The sequence below is a fragment of the Liolophura sinensis genome, chromosome 1 (assembly GCF_032854445.1).
Source record: "Liolophura sinensis isolate JHLJ2023 chromosome 1, CUHK_Ljap_v2, whole genome shotgun sequence".
Classification (NCBI taxonomy): Eukaryota; Metazoa; Mollusca; class Polyplacophora; order Chitonida; family Chitonidae; genus Liolophura; species Liolophura sinensis.
Window position 1 is genome coordinate 85,237,004 of NC_088295.1, and position 26,637 is coordinate 85,263,640.

The 26,637-nt window shown below is 37.8% G+C and overlaps 1 protein-coding gene across 3 annotated transcripts; it reads left to right on the plus strand.

Moving 5' to 3' along the window:
• Window positions 1-26,637, plus strand: LOC135461909 (hypoxia up-regulated protein 1-like). 3 transcript variants are annotated; one of them, XM_064739192.1, is made up of 25 exons: window positions 1-96; window positions 718-824; window positions 1,431-1,492; window positions 4,205-4,236; window positions 4,652-4,730; window positions 5,247-5,401; window positions 5,808-6,118; window positions 6,858-6,930; window positions 7,285-7,471; window positions 7,787-7,921; window positions 8,257-8,339; window positions 10,758-10,804; window positions 11,313-11,398; window positions 11,774-11,961; window positions 12,569-12,710; window positions 13,801-13,867; window positions 14,421-14,488; window positions 14,970-15,080; window positions 15,657-15,905; window positions 16,266-16,393; window positions 19,332-19,542; window positions 20,628-20,849; window positions 21,209-21,446; window positions 21,681-21,812; window positions 25,199-26,636. In XM_064739192.1, exons 2-25 carry the CDS (start codon window positions 755-757, stop codon window positions 25,378-25,380), a joined length of 3,258 nt encoding a protein of 1,085 aa, XP_064595262.1. In that variant the 5' UTR covers window positions 1-96; window positions 718-754; the 3' UTR covers window positions 25,381-26,636. The 3 variants fall into 3 exon arrangements, with proteins under 3 accessions (XP_064595262.1, XP_064595264.1, XP_064595263.1); XM_064739194.1 differs by lacking the exon at window positions 21,681-21,812 and having other exon boundaries at window positions 25,199-26,637; XM_064739193.1 differs by lacking the exon at window positions 14,970-15,080.

Consider the following 26,637-nt stretch of genomic DNA (forward strand, 5'->3'; position numbering starts at 1 on the left):
GAAAGCTGCACATGTTCAGTGAACACAAGCTAAAATATTGCAGGTGCTAGTGTAGTGGGGATAATTTGTCCCGCATCCATATCTGAATCAAATAAGGTAAGTACATGGACATTCACCAGGGGGTTTAAGTTCACAAAGCCACTTCCAAGTCATGTTTTCGTCTTAACCCACAGAATCAGCTGCCGTACATGTATACACGTAGTTATGTGACACATTTGATGTGTACAAATTTGTGTTGTAAGATATATTGAGATTTACCATTCTATGGAGTAAATAGTTTTGTGTAATTATCAAATTGGAAAATGTTTAGTATTTCTGATCTTTTAAAAGTTTAAAAATGTTAAATGTGTTCCCATTTGATAATTTTAGCAAAACTTCAGTATCCTATGTAGTCACACTTGTGACATGTACAGGGGAACAAAATACTGTATCAGTACAACTACAAAGATTAAAAAGCACACATCTGAACAGACATTTTTCTTTTGATCTGAATATTTCTGCTTCCACAAGTCCTTGTGAAGGTAATATATATCAAAGGAAGGATTGGATTCTTCAGTCAGAGGAACTTTGTCTTAATCCATTATACTAACAAAGATGATCTGGGGGTCATTTCTCCAGTATGTTCTGTATTTACATGTTTATGTATGTTCCATGGACATCTGTAGGATTAAGTGTTAACTTGCATGAACTCTATCAAACAGGTTTTTACTTTTTCAGAATTGTAAAAAGGAAGTTACCAGTTGTTTGTCTGAAGATGAGGTGGAAAGCACAGTTAGCTGTCCTGGGCATGATGGCTGTGATGTTTGGCCTGATACCTTCCTCTGGTAATTAGGCTCTGAATAATTTTCCTGTTAATCTCCTGAATAATTTTGACATCAATCTGATGACTTGATCTTCACGTATATCATTTGGAATATGTAGCATATATGTGTGTTCATCCAGGGAATATATTTTATCCAGCTAGTGCTGTGTGTTAAGTTTTAATACTGAGTATCCTCTATCCCAGTGACTTCCTGTTTGTACATATTGCTGAAGATGTTATTGTGTATTTCCTGTCTGATCTGATGTGAAGCTGTTTCCCAGTATATTATAAAAAAATTCTCTATTTAGTTTGTTAAATACATAAAATAGCCATGTTTATACCTGAACTTCTTTCCTTCTACTTTTGAAATTCAGCTTGGATTGTTTTCTGCTGTTTATATGTGATACAGTGTGACTAATTATATTTATCTGATAATTGTTTTCCTTTATTAGTGTACCACAAGTATTCATATGAAAGCTGGAAAATGATGTTTATTAGTTTATGTTGATATATTTTGCATGCAACTGGAAATAAATATGCAGCATATGCATTATATTAATTAACAGACATTTTATATGTATGATTATTTGCGCAAAATTAATTAAACATTTTGCATATCCCCTTGCAGATGCCTTAGCTGTTATGTCAGCTGATTTGGGAAGTGAGTTTCTGAAAATTGCCATTGTGAAGGTAATTATCCATTTCTGCTACAAGACCATCTGCCATAGGAATGCAGCAGGTGACTGCTACATGTATACTGGTTAGGGTTGGCTCAGTTACAAGTGCTAGTGAACTATTCGTTTCTCAGGTCATCTATAGTAGAATTGAAGCATATTGCAGAAACATAAATAAGATTATGCATGCATGACCGCACAAGCAAATTATAAACCTATATGATGCAATATGAGCTGAATTGAGGTTTGAGACATAGTTAAAGCATGTAGGCCTACCAATCCTCAGGTGTAACTAATTGCAGTGATGAAACTGTAAGGGAATCTATGACAAACGAGGTCCCATTTGATACATTCCTCTGTTTGAATTATGGTTTTGAAAATTTTAGTCTTGTTCTACTGACATTGTATACATGCTAGTCATTTAATTCTGTTTTGTAAATGTGGACAAGTGATGAACTGAAATTAATTTTCATGCGAATTCTAATCAAAACTTAAATGTTAATCAGTTACATCCTGTCAACCACCCCTGTAATCTCACCCCCTTCCACCCCCACCCCCCCCCCCCCCCCAAATTCCTCCTCTCCAAAAATAAAACAGCAAAGAGCCAAAATCTGGATGGGTTTTATGTCCATTTTCTTGGTCATAGATCTTTCTAGAAACTTGGTTATCTCCCCCTGATCTCCTGCTTGCATATAAAGTATTTCTACTCCCAAGGATTAATCATGTGACTGCTTCTAAACAAAGAGGCGGCATATTTTTAATCCTGTGAGACTGTGTTCAGTTGATTTTTTGGTTGTTTGCCTTCTTCGGTTCAGAGGGATGTTTATCACACAAGTAATTCACTGATAAACATGAGAGTTTTTTCACAGAAAATCCACAAATTGCAAAAATGGGACCAAATGTATCAGCTAAATGTGTTTTTCCTGTAAGATTACATTTTCATTTTATTCTTCAGTGTTGACAGTGTGTGTTGTCTCTTAGTTCAGTGCATGTGCATGCAGAATATCTCTGCATTATGGTTTATTTCAAGACTACTGAACAACTACAACATAGTGTGTGATAAAATGGCCTTGTATTGCTGCATAGGTTTGTACATGTACAGAGAACATAAAGATGAACAGAATATAGCCTGAGATGATGCTGGTGTGTAGTTGGATCTTGGGTCATTGATAAATTAAAAGCTGACTGTAGCAGTCACACAATGTTACAGGGAATAAGTGTCTACTGTATCATTGTGCTGAGCTGATAAAGAAATGGGGGACCTGAATAATAAGGCATTAGGATCTGTCTATATGGAATTAGCTGGGTCCTCATGACTTCATTGTCTCGCAATGACAAGGAAAGTGAATTAAAGTCATAAATGTTTTAAATTGTATGTTGCCATCTATGGAACATATCATGTAAATGAGTGTCCTTTATTCTTGAAGACATTGATATATTTTAGAAACAATGAACTAGTGGTTAATAATGCAATAAAGCTACTTCACAAGCTTTCCGGAGAACTCCATCGTCAGGTAAAGAGACAACTGCGATTGTCTCGTTAATATGTTACATATTATGTACTGCCGTTATATAAGTGAAATATTCTTGAGTACAGCATAAAAACTCAAATCGGATAAATATTGTGTATTATTGTGCATGTCTGAAGGTTGTTTGTGCAACCTTGGTTACTCTACTCACAACATGTACAGTTAGGTAACATGTTTTACCCATCGTGTTTGGGGATGGGGAGTGGCCTATTAGTTCAAGGGGCAGGGAAATTCACCTGCTCTCACTGGCTGTGGGCCTTGGTAAGGATAATCAGGATAATGTGGTACACATGTCTGGACATATCTTCCACTAATGTGGTATGCATGTCTGGACATATCTTCCACTAATGTGGTATACATGTCTGGACATATCATCCACTAATGTGGCATACTTATCTGGACATATCTTCCACTAATGTGGTATACATGTCTGGACATATCTTCCACTAATGTGGTATACATGTCTGGACATATCTTCCACTAATGTGGTATACATGTCTGGACATATCTTCCACTAATGTGGTATACATGTCTGGACATATCCACTAATGTGGTATACATGTCTGGACATATCTTCCACTAATGTGGTATACATGTCTGGACATATCTTCCACTAATGTGGTATACATGTCTGGACATATCTTCCACTAATGTGGTATACATGTCTGGACATATCATCCACTAATGTGGTATACATGTCTGGACATATCTTCCACTAATGTGGTATACATGTCTGGACATATCTTCCACTAATGTGGTATACATGTCTGTTCATCATCAGTAACTTTCCAGTTCCAAACGTCAATTGGAAAATTCTTCAGCCTGGTGTCAGACAACAATAAATAAATAAGTAAATAGATGTAAACTGCATTTGCTACTTGACATGATGAAGGAGTAAATTCACTCAAAGTTTTTGAACAAGTAATGATGCTGTATGAAGTGTGGTTTGTCACTAGTTAGTGAAGCTGCACCTTGTCGTGCCTTCATTTGAAAGCAGTCTCATGAATATTCCCAGAATACAAAGAATATGTTATTAAACATTGGAAATCAGGGGAGGTAACGTAGCTTCTGTGCAAGGCATCTGTGCCAGAGTTAATAGTTTTTACAAGCTTAACTGTACACTAATTCTGGACTTTATCAGAATGTTATATGTACACATGGTTTCAAACACTCAATGTACATGTATTTATGTTTTTCAGCCTGGGGTACCTATGGAGATTGTACTGAACAGGTAAGTCCCACCTTTTTAACCTAAGCTCACAAAACTTTTTTAATTAGTTATTATCTTGTAGATAAGGCCATGCATAAAAAGTTCTTTGTTGGGGGTAACCTAACTCTATTAAAAAAAATAGGGTCGGTTAGTAGGGATAATCTTTTTTATTCTGGCAAATGAAAAAGATAGGGATTTTGCAGAAATTAACAGTGAGAGATAATTAAAGGCGAAATTCCATCAACAGCCAAATAAAAACTTCAGAGCTTATTCTGTAATATTAGTGAGTACATGCAGTGTTGGTGTTACATTATCTTATTGTTTTGACAGTAACATTGTCACAAAGATTTTTACAGTCGGACAGTACTCCACAAGTCATTTACCAGCTGTAGTTTTAGATTTTCCTGGATTACTGTTGTCTTGTTCTCATTACCAGAGAATCCCAGAGGAAAAGCCCTGTGGTTGTGTCCATGAGGGACGGAGAGCGCATGTTCTCTGATGCCGCTTTGCAGACAGTAAGTATCTCATTCATGGTTATCTCCCTTTACTCTTGTCTTGATGCACATTCACCTAGAACATTATTATTGCTAAAAATGGTTATAATATGATTTGTCAGTGGTAGCTTGTGAGTGAATCCAGCTCTCATTATGATATTTGAAAGGGATACAGAATTGATGTTGATTTGCTGATTGTGGATTTAGGGTTTCACCCTACACGTCACGCTTGAATAAATCTGCCATACCTAAAATTCAGCTCAAACTAGACATATCTTGGACTTGCTTATCTCACGTCAACCAATCAAAAACAATTTTGTCTCCCTTTAATTCAAGATCTGAAGATCACAGGTGTAGACTGGGCACTCCAGTTTTCTCCACAGTTTTTAAGATATGTCACAGTACCTGGCAAAGGTGTAGCATACCTGTACAATCATTGTATTATGTGAAAATTTATGAAATTCCTAACTGCATTATTCAACTGTTCTTTTTACAAACCATTCTATTATTTTTTTTTTTTTTTGTCAACTTCAACAGGCTATAAATCATCCTCGCAAAGCGTTCTGGTACTTGACTCATTTAGTGGGGAAAAAATTTGAAGACCCAGAAGTTGAGTTATTCAGGCAGAGATTCCCTTATTATAACCTGGTGAAAGATGAAAAAACTGGAACTGTCAGGTTCAGAATTGACGAGTGAGTTGCTGTCTTCCCAGTATGCTTGTGATCAAAATTTGCATGGCTTAGTAGAAATTGTCAGCAATATTTGGTAATGTTATCTACACAGTCATTGAAAGTAACATATACTACAAAAGTGCACATTAATTCATAATTATATTTTGTGTATAATCATTATGTGCATCATTTTTGTAACTTAATGGACTTTTGATGATTTCATAAATTTGATTCAGTTGAAGAAGCTTTTCAGATTTTACCCCTACAACAGTACCATACATTTATACATAGATATTGTAATCAGATATTTAGTTAGCTTTTTCCTAATAAAAGGAAACATTTTTAAAGCTCTTAAGGCTTGCAAGGATCTGTTCAGAATGTCTGGAGTAAGATAATATTTTATCATTGTATGTTTTTACTTGTCCAGAGAGACTGAGTACAGCCCAGAAGAGTTGCTGGGCATGATCCTGGAGAGAGCTAAGGAGGATGCCGAAACTTTTGCAGAACAGCCAATTAAAGATATTGTTATCACTGTGCCAGCATTTTATAACCAGGCAGAACGACGTGCCATCATTCGTGCAGCACGGATGGTTGATCTGAACGTGTTACAGCTGATGAGCGACAATGCTGCGGTGGCACTCAACTACGGTATATTCAGACGGAAGGAGTTTAACTCGTCCATGCAGTATTACATATTCTATGACATGGGAGCTACAAGTACCACAGCCACTGTTGTAGGTAAGCAAAGCTTTATATGTCTTTAATACTGCATTCGTCACTTTTTAACTGCAAAGTTAAATATTGGTAATGAAAGGCCCTACCAAATTACCTCCATTATGGTCACTCTCTCTTTTATATGGCGCCTTGTTAAGAGCAAGCTGTGCTTAAATGGGACATCTGAAGATGGCTTTTGGGTGAATTTTGAAGTTACAGTGGCATATTAAAGCTGGTTGAAGACATGGTTGAAGACAGATTTTAATTTTGTAATCTAACTTGAAATCCCAGGATTGGTGACATGGTATACTTTTTAAGCTATTTGGATGAACTTTTAATGTCCAAAAATGAAATATAAGTTTTTTGTACATTCTGTTCCATAGGAAATAGATTTCATTGACATTCTAAAACCTACGTCGTGAATACTTGAGCAGGCAAGTTCCCACCTCTGATAGTGTCACGCCTCAACACCTAATCCAGGGTTATGTCATAGCTGGCTGTGGTATGACAAGGGAGGCAATTCAGTGGAAGCCTGTTGAAGTATTCACTTGGTTCATCGTTGTTCTGAGAACATTCCTGTTGATCAAAAAAGGCTCTTTTCAGCACTATGCAGATCATAGTAAGGTAATAGCTGCAAGAAAAGGTATTATGAACTTCCATTTAGACATCTAATGTTCCTGTTATAGTAAACTTGAATAAAATCCTAAAGATATTGGTCTTTATTCTACTTTTTATTGTACTTGTTTCTGTTGTTGTTGCACAGGTTATCAAGTGGTGAAAACAAAAGAAGGAACCATAGTGGAGACTAACCCACAGGTGGTTGTTAAAGGTGTAGGGTAAGTTACAGGAATTTAGGTGTGCTTGTAGACTCCAGAAGTTCAGTATGGCTCCCCTCAAAGAGCCTGATTTTAATAAGATTTTGTGCCCATGTTCATTTTGTGGCTACTCAGAAGAAAATTTCAAGAATCATCTCTTGCATAAGTTTGCAGTATTTGGCGTGGTATTCAAATTTTAGAATTTTCTTTAGTGTATATTTTGTCATTTTTACTTATGCTTTTTTGTATTATGACAATTTTTCAGCTTAACTTTACAAGGAATATCTAATTGCATTCTGACACTCTTATATGGAGGAATTCTAACCATGATAAGCAAACAGCTGACAAACACTTCTGTAATTTTTTCCATTGCAGTTTTGATAAGACTCTAGGTGGATTGGAAATCACACTTCGTTTAAGAAAGCACCTGGCTCAGCTTTTTAATGATCAGAAGAAAACAAAAACAGACGTATTCACAAATGAGAGGTCAATGGGGAAACTGTTCAAAGAAGCTTCCCGTGTGAAGAAAGTTCTGAGTGCTAATAACGACCATTTCGCTCAGGTGAGTTCGGGGAAATCTTGAGGGAAATGCATGACAGGTGTGAAGAATTTTCTTTTTAAATGTAAGGCATTATGCAGTTAATTTAGTGAAATCCATCTTGCAGCCTGCAGCTGTATTCTTGTAGTTATGTTCAATTGGTACATTGGGAAATACATACATGTAGCTGACACGGTAAGTAAAAGAAAAGTGTACAATTTTTGTTTTGAAAATTTCATGGTATGATCACATTTTTAAATAAACAGTAGTGGTTTTTGTTTTTTAGTGATTGCAAGGAATTAGAACGTTCAATATACACACGTGCATGTATTTATTTAGGTTGAAGGCCTACTGGAAGAGAAAGATTTCCGAGCCAAAGTGACACGAGCAGACCTGGAAACTCTTTGTGCTGATCTGTTTGATCGTGTGACCAAGCCCATTGAAGATGCGCTGAAGGCTTCAGAAATTACACTGGTAGGGTTTTCCATAGTTTGAACTCTTGTCATCCAGCTTAACATTTGTGCGAAGGGGTATGTACTCATTTTGTTAATCAAATGCTCTGTGTGTTACATGTACATGGATCTGATTTTCTCTTCGACACTTCTGTTAAAATAGATAAACTTTTAATTAGCGTTTTGTTTATACAGGTAATTTTCCATCTGACAAAAAAATAACTGTGGATCATGTGAAACAGTTTATGTATTAAAGTGTACAACCTGTAGCATGTTGAATGTTAAAATCACATTTATTAGGAGGAAAGTACCTCTTACCTGGAAACATGAATGTATTTTGGCCTCTTGTCTTTTCAGGGTGAAATCAATGAAGTGATCTTGATGGGAGGCAGCTCAAGAGTACCTAAAGTACAGGAAAAACTGAAGGAATTCCTTGGCGGGTTAGTTTTTAATACTATTGTTTTGGCATTTCTTGTGCCTTCATTGCACTGTAGGTAAGAGCAATGTGACTATCTCTGTTCAGGTTTACACTAGTGTCAAAAAAAAACCCTTTCCTCCTGTATAAACATTTTTTTCAGGAAGAGTATTTGCAGAACCCCTTAGTGTACAGGTGGATGTAGAAATAGACTGCTTTAAATTTTTATCACTTCTTTATTAGCTCGCTTGTAAGAAGTAAGGAGAGGCATTATGAGACTGGGATCATATTTTGTCGCTAGTGGTGTCCAGCTGTGTTAAATTTTTTGGCCAATCATAGAGTTGCAGTGGCCACCCATAATACACAGGCAGCCAGTAGTCGGTGGTGTTTTGCATATCAAAGACCAACAAAGTTTTTGACCTCATAGCTCAATATTTCATCAGCCATTCACAGAGTGACATTTGCCACCCATAGTACACTAAATGACGTAAAGCTTCACACATGAGTTACTGTCGTTTACTTTTGTGCGATCGGAGCTGGCGGCAGGATGACAGAGGAGTGCGATTAGCCCCCCGCCTGCTTCATTACCCTGCATGGCACTTAGTAGCTCTGGTTGCTAATCCTCACCACATGGGGTCAAGTCACTGACAGTGAGGTGTACATCTTTAAATATACCCATGAATGAAATTGAAGAAAGTATTCAGACAGGCGATATCTATTACAAACCTTTAAATTCCAAACACTGTCTGAAAGCATGACAACGCCAAACAAGGAATGTACGCTGCAGAGGAACGGATTATTCGGGCTAGGCCTATGTGGAAGTCACCTCACACCGTTATCTGGTGAACAGTTGTCTGCTGAGAGCCCTCATGATGCAATGAATATGTGTGCAAATGTATTTCAGCTTAAAATGAATTTCACTGAGAAATATCTATCGGCTCCCTGTGTCTATGTAATTCCAACTTAGTATGTCAGTCAACACGTTCAGTTTGTTTCTTTATGGTCGGAACTGTCCTCCTATTGCAGAACAGTTCCCTTTCCCACGTTTTTAAATAGGGAACCTCTCATTAAACAAAAAAACATACTCCATGCGAGGTCTGCGAAAACTACGATGATATGCTTTTACCTCTTTTTGGAAGCACTTTGTGTGAGTTTGGCATATCGAGAGACAGGATTTGTTAGAGTTGTTATTATATTAATAGTTTGCACAAAACCATCACTGGCTTTATACGGGAGCAACAAAATGTTTTATGATTTCCTGTATGCAGTTTTGCCCAGACGTGATTTACATATCACCAGCAATTGATAAGATCATTGTTTTACCATTCACCAGCAAAAATCATGAGATCAGTAGGTAGACACGTTTACATTGCGAGTCTGGTGATTGCAAGTCCTTTGTATCTAAGTGTAGATAAAACCAATCTTTACAACTAAAATTTCATTTGAGGGGACTGAATTAAGTATTAAGTAAATTAAGTATTCATGGTTATGGGTGGAAGTTGACAGTCTTTCAAATTATGCCAGAATGAACAAGAAATGTTTAGCTGCAGAGTTGCAAACGCACATGTGCAGGTGTGGGTTTGGTTGCAATTTGACATTGTCATCTTGTCTGCTGGTAGGCCTGGTTTGCAAATGTTGATTTACAGTGTGCGAAATTCAGCTACAGCTTTGTACGTGGAGGTGCCCTGCAGTTAAATACGGACATTTGACATAACTCCACATGCGTAAAGGTACTAAGTTGTCATGTTAAGTCTTCACAGAGTTTTCTTTCAAATTTTCATTTATCACAAAATAGCAATTATAAAACAGTCAACCCGTTGTGAAGTGCATGTACTAAAATCATTGTGATTTTTAACTGAGGAAATCATGAACTGTTGTTGGTAGGAGCATATAGACAGACTGCTTAGTGAAGCATGAGCTTGTTTATTACGTTCTTGAAATGTCGATATAATCCGCTAACCACCCCTGATACTCTCCCACGGTGCCCAGAATCCCTGGTCAAAACTTCAGGTCATTTACCACAGATTGATTTCCAAATACAGTCCGTGATTTGAATATCAAAGACCTCTGCGTTAAATTTTTGCCGAAACTCCCCACAGAGTCTTTTACCACCGCGATGATTTACAACTCCATAGCATACAAAGTCACTGATCTGCAATCCTTACAATAAACATACAATACACATACAATAAACATGTCAAAGATGTAGTTATGACAGTATAATTTTGGCGTTCTGGTGGATTTAATGGCAAGACCTTAGCTCTGTCTAACTGGAGAATAATATTTGTGTATGACAGTGTCAATCATTCTACTTCATTTTGGTTTAGTGGTCAATGTTTGGAAATATCACATGACTGTTTTATGAAATGCTCAGTCAGGCAAGCTTCAGGTATTCAATTGCAGTTTGTTTATGGTGTTTTTGTTTTGTTTTTTTTTGTCTCAGGAGAGAATTAGGGAAGAGTATTAACACTGATGAAGCTGCAGCTCTAGGTGAGTTATTGTTTATACTCATTTACATGTTATGATTCAAGTAAGAAGCGTTGACGTCATTCGAATGAATGATGATGGCTGAATGGCAATATTGTTGCCATATCAAGGCAGTGCAGACTTTGAGGGGATATAAAGTTTGATGACTTTTAGGATGTAGCTATTATTTGTGGAGGGAGGTTCCTTTGTTGTTTGTATCAAATATTAGGATGTATCCATTCATTTGCCTGTTAGCCAGTAAGTACTAACAACTAAATGACACTGTCCATCTGAGCATTCCAAGGTTTTTGTTTAAAATTAGAGAAAGTGGTCAGAGCTCAAAAGTGGGCACTTTTTTTGAAAGCAATTATGTCACATTTACTGTTGGTTTAAATAGACAGAACATCTGAAGTAGGCAGGTGCAAGGACAGCTTTCTGCAGCCTGACCCTTGAACTTTTTTGAATGCCGTGGCATTTATGTGTAAACAAACACCATTCACTATGAAATGTTCCAGACTGTGTCTGCTTACAGGGGCTGTGTACCAGGCTGCTCATCTGAGCAAAGGCTTTAGGGTGAAGAAATTCATTGTGAAGGAAGGCAATATCTATCCAATAGTTGTAAGTAAAACAGCTTATGAAACAAAGGATATTATATAGAGCATAGAATAGTCGTTGTGTTCATATGTAAACTATTTGCGTGTGTGTTTCATTTTCTTTTTCTTTTTTTGTGTTCTGACTTCTTAAGCTGGTGTTTTGTATATTCTTGTGTAGGGACAAAACTGTGGAAAAGTGGAATAGTGACTCATTTGTTCTGTTTTTCTTTACATTTTTTAAAATCTTGTTGCCATTTTCCCAATACTTTGCAAATTTATTCTCTCACAACTTCAGAAATGACTAGCAATTGATTATAATGTCATAAGGCCACGTAATTCGGAGGAAACTTTTTTTTTTATAATTGATTTATTAATATTTGGCGAATGCCTTGTGTTTTAGGTTCAGTTTGAGAGACAAACCACTGCAGAGTCAGGGGAGACAACCACCAAACTAGTTAACAGGACATTGTTTGGCTACATGAATCCTTACCCACAGAAGAAGGTCATGACATTCAACAAACATTTCAAAGACTTCCATTTTTGGGTCCGCTATGGAAATACTAATATGCTAAGTGAAGAACAGCAAAGGTAGATGATCCACTACTTTGTCACTATTTACTTCTAAATTGTCATATCTCACTGTCTCGGCTGTGACATTAAGGCATTAATAGCTGCTGGGTTACCACAAGCACTTGTGTCTCTCCCGTATAAACATAAGCAAATAAATAAATCACAGACCTTCCCTTGTATGGCTGGAGAGGAACCCTTAATTAATGAGGTCATAAGGTTAAGTTCAACTTCTGGTGGTGAAGTTGCAGCACTAAGTAAGAAGGTGTATCAGGCACCTGACAATAGGTTGTGGTTTTCTGCTCTGTGCCCTTTATCTTCATTCCAGAAACTTGATCTTTGTGAGGTAACAGAAGAAATTTTGAGTGCAGTGGTAAAAACAGTAAAAGACGTAAAATTACACCTGTGACAGCATTGCATATTTCTCCTGATTCAGAGAGTTCTGTTGGTCTTTAATAAAAAGGTATTTTTAGGTTTGTTTTGAAGGAAGGTTTGAAAAAGGTATCATTCACCACCAAAAGTAGCATTTTTGTGGAGGCATTTATTTGGCTTGAAAAGTACACTTGTTAGGTCGTTTACCTTAAATAAATATTAACCATGTCCTGTTCTTTTTCTTTCTGTTGTGTAGGTCTTTGGGCTCTGGTGAGATACACAAAGTCAAGCTATCTGGTGTGGAAGAGAGTTTTGACAAACACAGCAAAGAGGCAGAAAGTAAAGGAGTGAAGGCACATTTTCGACTGGATGAAAGTGGTCTAATTGTCCTGGAGAGTGTAAGATAGCTTAAATATATGTATAAGATTGTATCTCAGTACACAGATTGTTTGGGGCAGTGTAGGATAACTTTGTGTCGGGATGCATCAAGATTGGTTCTCAACACACAGATTGTATGGGGTGATCTGAGATAACTTAATGTCAAGATGCATGAAGATTGTATCTCAGTACACAGATTGTTTGGGGCAGTGTAGGATAACTTAATGTCAAGATGCATAAAGATTGGTTCTCAACACACAGATTGTATGGGGTGGTGTGAGATAACTATGTCAAGATGCATAAAGATTGTATCTCAGTACCCAGACTGTTTGGGACAGTGTAGGATAACTTAATGTCAGGATGCATAAAGATTGGTTCTCAATACATAGATTGTATGGGGTGATGTGAGATAACTATGTCAAGATGCATAAAGATTGTATCTCAGTACACAGTTTGTTTGGGGCAGTGTAGGATAACTTAATGTCAAGATGCATAAAGATTGTATCTCAACACACAGACTGTTTGGGGCAGTGTAGGATAACTTAATGTCAGGATGCATAAAGATTGTATCTCGGTACACAGACTGTTTGGGGCAGTGTAGGATAACCTAATGTCAGGATGCATAAAGATTGGTTCTCAACACACAGATTGTTTGGGGTGATGTGAGATAACTTAATGTCAGGATGCATAAAGATTGGTTCTCAGTACACATATTGTTTGGGGTGCTGTGGGATAACTTTATGTCAAGATGCATAAAGATTGGCTTGTTGTCTGTATGATAAGATCAGAAAATAGTCGCAGTGTGGTTAAAAAAAAATAAACTGTTTGTTTTTGGCAGAGTAAAATCAGTGCAAATTTGTGTTACTGTGCTAAGGACTGTCAGATTCCCATGAACAGTATATGTTCAGCACATAATGTTTTTTTAACTGATGTATGTGTGCAGCTATTGACAAACAGTGAAGAGAGTGGACTTTCATTTCAGTGTCTCTGCGTTTACAGTTTCACTCACTTTAAGATATGAAAGGGTAGGGGATTTTATTGAAAGAAATTTCTATAATGAAAGAGTACAGATGAATATCTGCACAAGCTAGTTGTGTTTCTGCTCACCAGGTGGAGTCTGTGTTTGAGAAACAGCCTGACCCTGAGGAGGAGAAGAAAGATGAATCTGCATGGTCCAGTAAGTTATGGCTTCACTCCTTTACCACTCTTGTCTTACCTGCTCATTAAAGTTGAATCCAACTTCCATATTTTTAGCTTCTGTTTAAAAACAAATCCTGTGATTGAGGCATTATTAACATATACCTGGGCCAATTCCATAAAGTCATTTCTGACTTAACTCAAAATGTAAAACCTTGCCACAATGCTCAGTTTTGTTACTCAAAGTTGCAAGTGTACCACTTTTGTTTTAAGATTTATTAGCCCGTCAGAAAATTTAATTTTTAAGGCTCCCAAAATAGTTCAAATTTTGATATTTTTAAGTCAGATATGAAGTAAGCCACAGATGTTAAATGCATTTACATGCATAGACCTAATGCCATGCACTGAAATCAGCAAATAATTCCAGGTAAATAATGTTTATTTACTAATGCTATTATTCCTGTACTTATCAACAGTCTTTAGCTCACTTTAACAGCAGTTATGGCTCCTGCTGTAGGGAAATACAGATTTTTTTTAGACTGAAATACAGATTTTTTTTGAGTAAGGTCTTTTCCATCTCATGTTTGTTTTAGAATTAGGCAGTGCGATTGGAGGACTATTTGGCGGTGCAGAGGGTGAAGGTAAAGGTCAGCCTAAGGAGGTCAGTAGGCACAACTGTGTGTACCTGTCAATGCTGTTTACAGAGGTCAAAGATCATTGCCTGCATTTATCAATCTTCCGATACATCTGCCACCTATATCTGCTGAGCTTCAAATTCTATGTTTTGTTTGATTTCTAGTATGCACAATTTGGTGGTGTTTTTGTTTTAAATTGTAGACTTTTAGGTGTTGGGGCTATTATATTATTTTGCATTTTATACCATAGTTTTGATATACATCTTTAAGAACAAAACCCATAATTAAAGCATGAAGATGGATTTATGCATTTACTATCGCCTATTCAAAATGTCTAATGCTCTTTGTAAAAGTTCTTGTTGTCTAGAATGTATTTGGGCCTGTTGTGCTTTGTTAATGTTTTTTAGCCACTGGGTTTCACTGCTTGTAGTACACATAGCAGGTTTGTTGGCGAATGTTGTGTTATTTTCCCCTCACTTTGCTGTGTTTGCCCTGCCTCTGCAATAGGCCAGACCTCCAGGCACAAAAGCAGAAGCTGGAGAAGCTGCCAACGCCACCAAAACAAAGGGAGATAAGCCAACAGACAAAGGCAAAAAAAAGGAGGAAAGCCAGAAAAAGGTGTTTTACAGAAGCCTATTTTTTGTGCTCTTGACTCATTCCATTTTGGAAGTAGTTACTAACTTAGATATTTTATTTTGTTGGGCTGTTATTATTTGTTGCCTAGATCTTTCTGCTGAAAGCTTGTGTAGTTCATTTTGTAAGTTACACGTCACCTGCCTGTGTGTTTATACATTAAGCTGTACAAAAAATGTTTGATTTTTGTTCTTCTTCCAGAATAATTTTCAGTCTTCAGACATACATGTGGAACGTTATTATGAGGTATTTGGTTAAATGGAATGCCTAGGAAAAGATGTTTCCTTAAATCTTTATCTGGTTCCAAATTAGAGAAGTAAAGTGTGGCCCATACCTCTCCTGGTTGTCTTCGGACACTAGGTCGAATGTTGTGGCTTCAGGTCCGGAAGTGGAACTCTCCTGGTTCTGCCCAGTGCTTTAAATAAAATACAAATATTGTGGAGCACAACATTAAACTCCAAGTCAAGATACACAATTTTCATGCCTACACTTAGATTTACAATCATAACTTGCAGACAGCAAATGTTAAGAATGTTTTTTTGGTTGATTCTTGTAATTTAGGAGAACACCAAAGAGGAAGAGCCCAAACCTTCAGAAGGGGAAAAAACTGAGGAAAAACCAACTGAGAGTGCAAAACAGGAAGAGGATGGTAAAAAGGCAAAGGAGGGCAAGACGGAGGAACAAAAGACAGAGGAACAAAAAACAGAGGATAGCAAAGACAAGAAAACAGAAGAAGGCAAGGATACAGACACGTCATCTAAAATGGGAGACAAGAAAAAAGATGGGGAAGATAATGGCAAGGATAAAAAGGTTTGTTTGATCTTAAACTTGCGCTGTGAAGCTAGGGAGATGTTGTGCAGCCCTTTTATATCGAATCGACTCTTACTTTTCACTTCAGTTTTTACTTCAGTTTTTTTCCCCATTCATGGGAAGTCACTCTATAATGGAAATGCTTCCAGTGTGGTGTGAAAGATCAATCTAACACATAAGTATATGAAGATGTACGGATGTGTATGTTGATGTGTTATACATATGTACAACACCATTGAGCTCATACACACAAGTGGTAACCGTAGTACCCCAAAGTCAGAATGAATGGATGTGTTTGTGGAGATAGTTGTTTGAAAAATTTCCTAAAACATATTTAACATGTGCACTTTTTGATTTTAGGATGAAAAGGAAGAAGAAAAACCAAAGAAACCTAAGGTTGTCGTGATCAAAGATGAATTGAAGGCCAAAACTAAGATTCTAGATTTGCCTGAGCCATCTGAAGACAGTGTAAAGGAGTCCAAGTCAAGGTACACTATCCATACCCATTGACTAACTCAGGTGAACGTGTTGTTACCTCATGTACACTATCCATACCCATTGAATAACTCAGGTGAACGTGTTGTTACCTCATGTACACTATCCATACCCATTGAATAACTCAGGTGAACGTGTTGTTACCTCATGTACACTATCCATACCCATTGAATAACTCAGGTGAACGTGTTGTTACCTCATGTACACTATCCATACTTGTTGAACAACTCAGGTGAACGTGTTGTTACCTGATGTACACTGTCCATACCCGATGAATAACTCAGGTGAACGTGTTGTTGCCTCATGTACACTATCCATACTCGTTAAATCACTCAGGTGAATGTGTTGTTACCTCATGTACACTATCCATACCTGCTGAATAACTCAGGTGAATGTGTTGTTACCTGATGTACACTGTCCATACCCGATGAATAACTCAGGTGAACGTGTTGTTGCCTCATGTACACTATCCATACCCGTTGAACAATTCAAGTGAACGTGTTGTTACCTGATGTAGACTATCCATACCCGTTGAATAACTCAGGTGAATGTGTTGTTACCTCATGTACACTATCCATACCTGCTGAATAACTCAGGTGAACGTGTTGTTACCTCATGTACACTATTCATACCCGTTGACTGACTCAGGTGAACGTGTTGTTAACTCATGTACACTATCCATACTTGTTGAACAACTCAAGTGAATATGTTGTTACCTCATGTACACTATCCATACCCGTTGAACAACTCAGGTGAATGTGTTGTTACCTCATGTACACTATCCATGCTCGTTAAATAACTCAGGTGAATGTGTTGTTACCTCATGTACACTATCCATACCCGTTGACTAACTCAGGTGAATGTGTTGTTACCTCATGTACACTATCCATACCCATTGACTAACTCAGGTGAACGTGTTGTTACCTCATGTACACTATTCATACCCGTTGACTGACTCAGGTGAACGTGTTGTTAACTCATGTACACTGTCCATACTTGTTGAACAACTCAAGTGAATATGTTGTTACCTCATGTACACTATCCATACCCGTTGTCCATACTTGTTGAACAACTCAAGTGAATATGTTGTTACCTCATGTACACTATCCATACCCGTTGAACAACTCAGGTGAACGTGTTGTTACCTCATGTACACTATCCATGCTCGTTAAATAACTCAGGTGAATGTGTTGTTACCTCATGTACACTATCCATACCCGTTGACTAACTCAGGTGAATGTGTTGTTACCTCATGTACACTATCCATACCCGTTGAACAACTCAGGTGAACGTGTTGTTACCTCATGTACACTATCCATGCTCGTTAAATAACTCAGGTGAATGTGTTGTTACCTCATGTACACTATCCATACCCGTTGACTAACTCAGGTGAATGTGTTGTTACCTCATGTACACTATCCATACCTGCTGAAGAACTCAGGTGAACGTGTTGTTACCTGATGTACACTGTCCATACCCGTTGAATAACTCAGGTGAACGTGTTGTTACCTCATGTACACTATCCATACCTGCTGAATAACTCAGGTGAACGTGTTGTTACCTCATGTACACTATTCATACCCGTTGACTGACTCAGGTGAACGTGTTGTTAACTCATGTACACTGTCCATACTTGTTGAACAACTCAAGTGAATATGTTGTTACCTCATGTACACTATCCATACCCGTTGAACAACTCAGGTGAACGTGTTGTTACCTCATGTACACTATCCATGCTCGTTAAATAACTCAGGTGAATGTGTTGTTACCTCATGTACACTATCCACACCCGTTGACTAACTCAGGTGAATATGTTGTTACCTCATGTACACTATCCATACCCATTGACTAACTCAGGTGAACATGTTGTTACCTCATTTACACTATCCATACTCGTTAAATAGCTCAGGTGAATGTGTTGTTACCTCATGTGTTTAAACAAATGTTGAAATTGTAGCATCTTTTCGTTCCTTTAATGGGCACATTTTGTACATGCATGCCATGGTCATCAAAAGGTATTAAATCAAAAGCTGAGAGTATAAATTAAACTTGATTAAATAGGAAAGCTCTGTGATTTAGGTACTAAGTTTTCATGAAATGAGTCCCCAGTCTCTAAAATCTATTATGGTAGGACTATGTGACATTGGAAAGTGTCTGGATAGGTTTGTGTGCGTGATGGATTTGAAGGCTTGTTTTGTTTTATACCATAAAAAGTAAAAGTTTTGGTTCAAGTACCGAAAAATCAAATCAGGTGAAAGAGAGTGAAAACTCATTTGCAAATATGGTCTTTTATATAATTTTTTTTAGACTTTTTTTTTCATTTGAAAATATTTTTTTTGTTATGGTGGGTATTTGGGGCCCTCTTTTGTGTATATCGTCTTTGCATAATAATATTCTTAATAAGGATGTGATGCATGTCTAATGTAAATTTATTGTTTATATCTAAATATATGCATTTAATCTGAATTCTTATATATATGGATCAAGGAGTGGTACCAAATATCCGCCATACAAACATTTTCAAGTGTTCTTTTCTCATTAAAGAAAAATCGAAAAAAAATACTGAAGACCATATTTACAACTAACTTTTTGAACTCTTTCATCTGAACTTTGTTTTCTCCACCTTTAACCAAAAAATATTCTTTCACTGTTTTGATCACATGTTGTTTATTGGTCTCCTTGTGTTACTCAGGGGCAAGAAGGAGGGTAAAAATGTTTGCACCCCATCTGTCGGTCTGTCAGACTTCTTTTTTGAAAATGGTTCGCTGTATTGAATTGAAACTTGGTAGATGGCTTCACCATAACAAGTTACAGATTAAGTTCAAGTTTCAGGTCCCTGCATTCAGTTTGGCCAAAATTATACATTCTTGTTTGCAATTTTATGGATTTAACTTACACGGAAATGTTTCTGCTTTTGTGTGTACTTAACAGGCTGGCTGAACTAAGGAAAAATGACCAGGAAAAATTACTACTTCAAAAGGCAAAGAATGAACTGGAGTCATTCATATTTGAAACTCGTGACAAGCTGTACACAGATGAGTATGAGAAGTGTTCTGTAGAAGAGGAGAGGGAGAGTCTGAGGTCTCAGCTAATAGAAGCCGAGGACTGGCAGTATGAACAGGAAGATTCTGCAGGAAAAGATGTAAGGCTGCTGGTAGAAGGGTGGAACTTACAGTGTAGCTGTGGTCAAGAAATGATAACATGATGTACAGGATATATGTAGGATGAAAATATACAGGATGTATTCCATCTGTTTCCTACCAGAGATTGATGGAGTCAAGTGACGTATATAGTTCCAGTCACATGCAGCAGTTTCTTTAGTCGTTATCCTGGGCAAAAATTCATATTCTAACCCATAAAACTTTTGGATGTCTGGAAGATGTATGTTTTGAAACTAAAAGTAATATTTGATGACATTTATTTGCCTGTAAAAATGCACTTTTTCTGGATGAAATGTGGGCTCAGTTTCAGTACCTAGCTTACCAATGATGGGTGATTAGGCTGCAGTTATACGGCAGAAGGTTTGGATCCCCACCCTCAGTGTACGGCCATGTTCCTTGTCTTTGCTCAGTTTCCTCCACCCATAAACCTGTTTGATGTCATATTTGAAAAGTTCTTGAATGTGTCATTCAACATGAATTAAATAGATTAAGGAATAACACCTGTGGATGTATTTAGTGAAGGGCAAAGAAAAGAGAATTGTCAAAGTTATCTTCAGATATCATAGTCAAGATTTTTATTGAATTTATCACTCTGCAATTGCCCATCACCAATGAAAGCTTCTACACATGAAGCTGCTTTCTTATACTTACATTCATTGCCTAGGCTTTCCAAAAGCTGTTTTCGTAACTGCAAGGCCTTCCAGTTCTATGCCAAGTGAGCATGAGCAAGCAGTTTTAAAGAAGCCAATTTTCAGAACTTTTTTTAGCGTAATCACATCTTCTGGCTACTCCTGACTATTTTAGTGGTCTTCATTTGAAATACATATATACACATATATGTGGTTATCCAATGCCGGCTTCTTTGTCATTTAGGTAAAAGTATGGCGTAACACTCCAATGAAATGAATAAAGAAAGAAACAGCGTGGAGTATTTATTACAGTGGAACTTAATAAGGGGAGCTAACAGGCAGTGCAGGAGTAGTCTCCCCTCACCTGCATGTATTCAACTACATTGTATGACTACAAAATACACATGTAAACAGATCTCTGTGTTCTCTGTTAATAGGTGTTCATAGATAAGTTAAAGGAATTGAAGGCAGCGGCTAAGGATTTGTTCACCCGAGTGAAAGAACTACAGCTTCGTCCTAAGGCGGTTGAGGAGCTGCGGGCTACCATCAAGCAAGGATGGAATTTCTCAGAGAGCATCCTTAACCTCTCAAAGAGCGATCCTGACATCTTTACACAAGTGGAAATGGATACTTTGATCAAAGTGCTAAATGAAACAGAGGTAATATAGGCTGTGATATGAAGTATTTATAAGCTCTCAGACATGTGAGGAACAGTTTGTTATCTTGCTTTAATACTTGATAAGTATGCTTTCACTTGAAAGAGCAACATGATTTAAACTAGATGGATAAGTTTCAGGTGACATGTTTTATGACATACACCTTCTTGTGAAGTATGCTCTTCAGTCCAGAGTTCTGCTGTATATATCTAGGAGGTTTTGATGAGAATTCTCACCAAGACATGGCTGAAACACTGCCAGTGTGACCATGATATTCCATTCTAATTCACATCAGTTAGTCAGTACCCTCTCATCTTGCTTAAATATATACATCTGAATTGTGTTTTTGTGTTTCGTTTTAGATATGGTTGAATGAAACTGTGAAGCTTCAAGACAGTACACCTTTATATGAAGCAGCTGTTTTAACTAAGGCAGCCATCATGGAGAAGGGTGTGGCTGTTGCCAGGGAGATGCAGTATCTCATCACCAAAATGGTGTCCTACAAACAGAAGCCTCCCAAATCAAAAACAAAGGAGGATAAAAACACTACAGATAGTGCAAAAGGAAACACTACAACTGATACAGAAGGTCCAGCATTAGGTAAGCTTTTTATCTATATCAAATATAGCATGTCCTTGTCCAGTTTTTTTTAGTCCAGTATAGTTTTACTATACCTCCTATTTTATGCTGAGTATATCTTGAAAGCCTTCTTGTGAGATACGTATCTTCTCAAAAACCCAGAATTAGCATGGTGTGTGTTTTACTATTTTTGTAGCTACTTTTTTCTTTTAAGTGCTGCTGTAATTTTTTGTCCTGTCAAATTGGTTTCTCCAGACAAACAGGGTAATGATACATCTGCGCCAGAGCCCCCTGGTGGGGATTCATCACCTCCTAGTGAAGACAGTACAAAGGGAGATGACTCTGCCTCACCCGATATGACTTCAAGTGAAGAAACTCCTCAGTTAGGTCTGATTACAAGCATAAAATTACACACCCCTGCATGGCAGCTTCCAGCAAATGCTTGCTAACTCATAAGGACTTAAACATATGTATCTGTTTGGCATGATGATAACATGGGGTGTTTGGTACTAGCTCCCGCTCTTCCATTGGGAAAGGCTTCGCTTATGGTAAATTATCTGGTGAAGGGTTTCATCTATTTCTGAGTGAGCACCATTCAACAGGTCCATAAGGAAAGGGATTTAATGTTTTACCAGAAGCATGTAATTTGCTTGTGCTTGCATCCTTAGCAGACCCAGTCCTACCAAACCAAACACACATCTCCCCAACGGAACAAGCATCTTCCAAACCAAACACACATCTCCCGGACGGAACAAGCATCTCTGAGACCAAACACACATCTCCCGAACGGATCAAGCATCTCCCAGACCAAACACACATCTCCCAAACAGGACAAGCATCTTCCAAACCAAACACACATCTCACCAATGGAACAAGCATCTCCCAAACCAAACACACATCTTCCAAACGGAACAAGCATCTCCCAAACCAAACACACATCTCCCCAACAGAACAAGCATCTTTCAAACCAAACACACATCTCACCAATGGAACAAGCATCTCCCAAACCAAACACACATCTTCCGAATGGAACAAGCATCTCCCAAACCAAACACACATCTTCCGAACGGAACAAGCATCTCCCAAACCAAACACACATCTCACCAACGGAACAGGCATCTCCCAAACCAAACACACATCTCCCAAACAGAACAAGCATCTTCCAAACCAAACACACATCTCCCCAACGGAACAATCGTCTACCAAACCAAACACACATCTCCCCAACGGAACAAGCATTTTCCAAACCAAACACACATCTCCCCAACGGAACAACCATCTTCCAAACCAAACACACATCTCCCCAATGGAACAAACATCTTCCCAACCAACACACATCTTCCGAACGGAACAAGCATTTTCCAAACCAAATGAGCATCTCGCAAGCCGATTAAGCATCGAATAAGTACCTCACAAACTGATTTAACATCTCCGAAACCAAATAAGCATCTCCGGAACGGAACAAGCATCTTCCAAACCAACCAAGCATCTCTCAAAGTAAGCATTTGTCAAATCAAAGAGGTCTGCAGATAAGCATCTCTCAAACCTCATATTCGCTGCATCAATATACTTATTGGATTGGATTGGATTGTTCACCACGATGCAGTGTTGTGTAGTCCTTGCCAGTTGTGGGCTAACCTATTTAGCAACAAAGTATCATACTGGTACTCAGCTTGCACTACAGAAAATCAAACTTTCAAAGAGCATGGCTACTATAGGGAAATCCTGTTGATTGATTGGTTTAGTATGGCGATGGTAAAATTCCACACTACAGTTTGGATGCGTACCAAACATTTAACCTCCAACTTGTGAAATTATATTAATTTAAATTCTACTGAAAAAATGTTAACCAAGCGGTCAGTATTCTCCCTCAAGCCGTCCGTGTGCTTGGTGGAGTTGTCGTCCATCATACAAACAAGACGGAATACCGATCATTGCTGAGGAACGAGAGAGACCTCGGTGTTTTCAATGATGCTTGTTCTACGAAAGTTGCTTCCTCCACTTACCCTTATGCTTATTTGGTTTGTTAGATGCTTGTTTGCCAGACCTTACTTTGGTTTGAGAGGTGCTTACTGGGCGGACTTTTCTTTGGTTTGTTAGAGGCTTATTTGGTTTTGGAGATTTTTGTTTGATTTGAGAGATACTTGTTTGATTTGGGGAATGCATATTCGGTTGGGGAGATTTTGGGGGGAATGCATATTCTGTTTGGTATAGACGTAGATGCTTATTTGGCTTTTGAGATGTTGTTTGGTTTTGGGGATGATTGTTTGGTTTGGAAGACACTTAACTGCTTTGGCGGTAGATGTTTATTTGGTGTTGGAGATGTTTATTTGATTTCGGAGATGATCAATTAATTTGGGAGATGTATTTTTGGTGGTGTTTGCCTTCCGTACAGTCCTCCTGGCTTACCCACACTCATGGAACATAGGCAAACTGCTGCAAACAACTCTGGCATACATTGCCCATTGGGATGAAGTTTCAATTGCCTGTGCTAGCCTGATGTGGTGGGCATGAGTGTCTGTAAGGTGACACCATCTTTGTATGTGGTGTTTTGTTGTGAGCCAACACTAAAAAATCCAATAAATCAACTAAAATAAAATTGAAAACACATCTACATATATTTATTTTGTCCTGTTGTAATATGTTACATAATATTTCCTGTTTTTGAATCATATAAATATGTCTTTAAAAGGAACAATTGCTCATTCAGTCAACATTCCCCACAATAGATGATTTTTCAGTTACATTTTTTTTTTACACCCTTACAGATTCAATATGCCTGTGAAACAAAAGTTTTAATCGGTGTAGCCTTATGTTATATATGCACTCATGTTGTGTCTAGCATGTGGGCAAGGTCTGTTGAGATGTAGGGCTATTCACGATGATGCGTCTTACTTCACCATGCTCTTCTTGATTTATGCGGGAATCTGTTGCATTAACAAACCATTGTCTTGTGATGAGAAGATTGGGCTGGCCTGGTTTGAATGCTGATATGTATTCATGCGTGTTATGCTTTAGGGAAGTAGGATATGATTGCATTGCATGTCAGATGTACATGTAATCACATGAATTAAGTGGAGTAAGGCTATAATTCCACTGAAAACCTTCAGCATCCTCATTTTAACAGTGGCCAATTTGAATGACGTCAAATACTAGATTGATCTGTACTGTGTATAAGTTAAACCACTGTCAGAGTACTACATGGAAGCAGTTGGTGACCAGCTTGGTGTAGGAGCACTTGGTATATGACAATTGTTGGACCCACAAGACCGTGAGAACCATAAATTCTAAATATGACAAATTTGAGAACCCACCTTTATATACAGTGTTAAATATAAAACAAATCAGAGATATTGTCATACTATTGCCATTATTCTTCCAAATTTGATGACCCCCAAATGTCATTGATAAATCCAAGAAAAGGTTTATATATCACTTTTGGATTATATCCTAAGGCAGAATCTCGAGAAGATCTTATGTTGTCATGGCAGTAAGTGTAACACATATTATTTGTGCTTAGTGAAGCTGGCTCCATGTCATACTTATTTTACAAGCTTTTGGTCATGTGGAGTTTGTCTACGTACCCTGTCTGTGGTCTTCCGTACACATGACCATGGTTGGTGTGTATGTAAAATATTTTTGCACACTGCATACAGATATCAAGGAATTACATCTGTATGTAGTATGAATGCATGTACATGTATGTTTGTGTATCTGAGCAAATTTGCCAACTGTTACCGTAGGACTTAGGAAACATGCTTTTTTCCTTGCAGATGCCCCTGATACAGCTACCACAGGAGGGTCCACTGATCAGGAAGGTGCTCAAGTGACTGGGGACAATGGGGAGGCAAAACGGCCAAGCACGAATGAAGAGACCAATCCAAACACAGATAGCGCTAAAACTATAGAAGACTCGGATTCACCAGAAAAAAATCATGATGCAGGAGAGTTATAATGTTAATTTAATGATAGTATTTATATAAAGGATTCGATTACATGAAAGGATGAAAGCTGTATATATGTAAGAAGTGTGTGGTTCCATCATCTGCTTCACGAGGCTCGTGGGCCTACCTCCACTGGTTCTAAAGACCACTCACCAGTTCGTATACGGTAGTAGTGAAAGCACCTTTATGAAATTTGCAAGCCTTCTACAAACATGGCTTATGGAAGGCTGGAACGTGATGACACTTTCGAGCTCAAAGGTCATTTACTACCATTGGTCCTGTAAGAGAATGCCATCTGACATTGTGAAAGGATTATGTAAGCCCAGTGATTTGAACACTGTAACATCTGTGTATACTGGTGACCTTGACATGACAGCCATGTGAGAAAATCTCGATTAATAGATACCAACATATATCTTTCATTCAGAAGTACCATATTGATGTGTTATGTAAAGAATATTTGTAAATATTATTGGCCATCATCCATCAGTAAGTGTTATCTTTGTTATTACATTTTTTGTGCATTAATGAGCTGTAGGAATTCCAGATTTTGTACATTACAATGTTGATACAGCATGGATAGCTGATAGAAGGGTGGAGGTCTGAGGTCGGGTGAGGGAAGGAGGCAGGGCGTTGGTGTGGGTGGGATAAGGGAAGGGCAGTATTTATGTGTGGGTGCGGGATAGGGCATCGATCAGGGAAGGGGTTGAGAATGCACTAGTTTATTGTCACAGCTCTATAGTTGATATTTCATCATGGGTTCTGTCTTAAACATTCAGTATATCTACATGTGCATTGAATGTAACTTGTGCTTAAATGTTGTGGTAGAAGCGATCGTCTCGGTGCTAAATGTTTATATGCCTGTTTCTCTCTGTAGGTAGCCTATCCTAACTGCGACTAAAAGCCTTGCTCAAGATGTAAAATAAAAGTGAGCTTCATGCCATGTTGCATGTAAGTCTATCCTGGAAAAACTCTGAAGTGTGAAGCTTAATAATTAAAAATATTTATGGTTTCGGCGTCAATAGTTCAGTTATAGTGCTGTTGTAATCAGCCGCACACCACATTGAGCAGACGACATTCCTGTATATACAATGACTGATTGAGATGTACGCTCAGTGATTAGGTCGTGTGTCACGTGATCGCATTTATTTGTACAAACACATTCACCTCTTGGTTCAGACCTACCACTCTGAAGTTTTAAATAAAATTTCTGCAGGAACCAATTTTGAAACTGATTTTTTTTTTTTGTCCAGTGTTTACATTTCCTT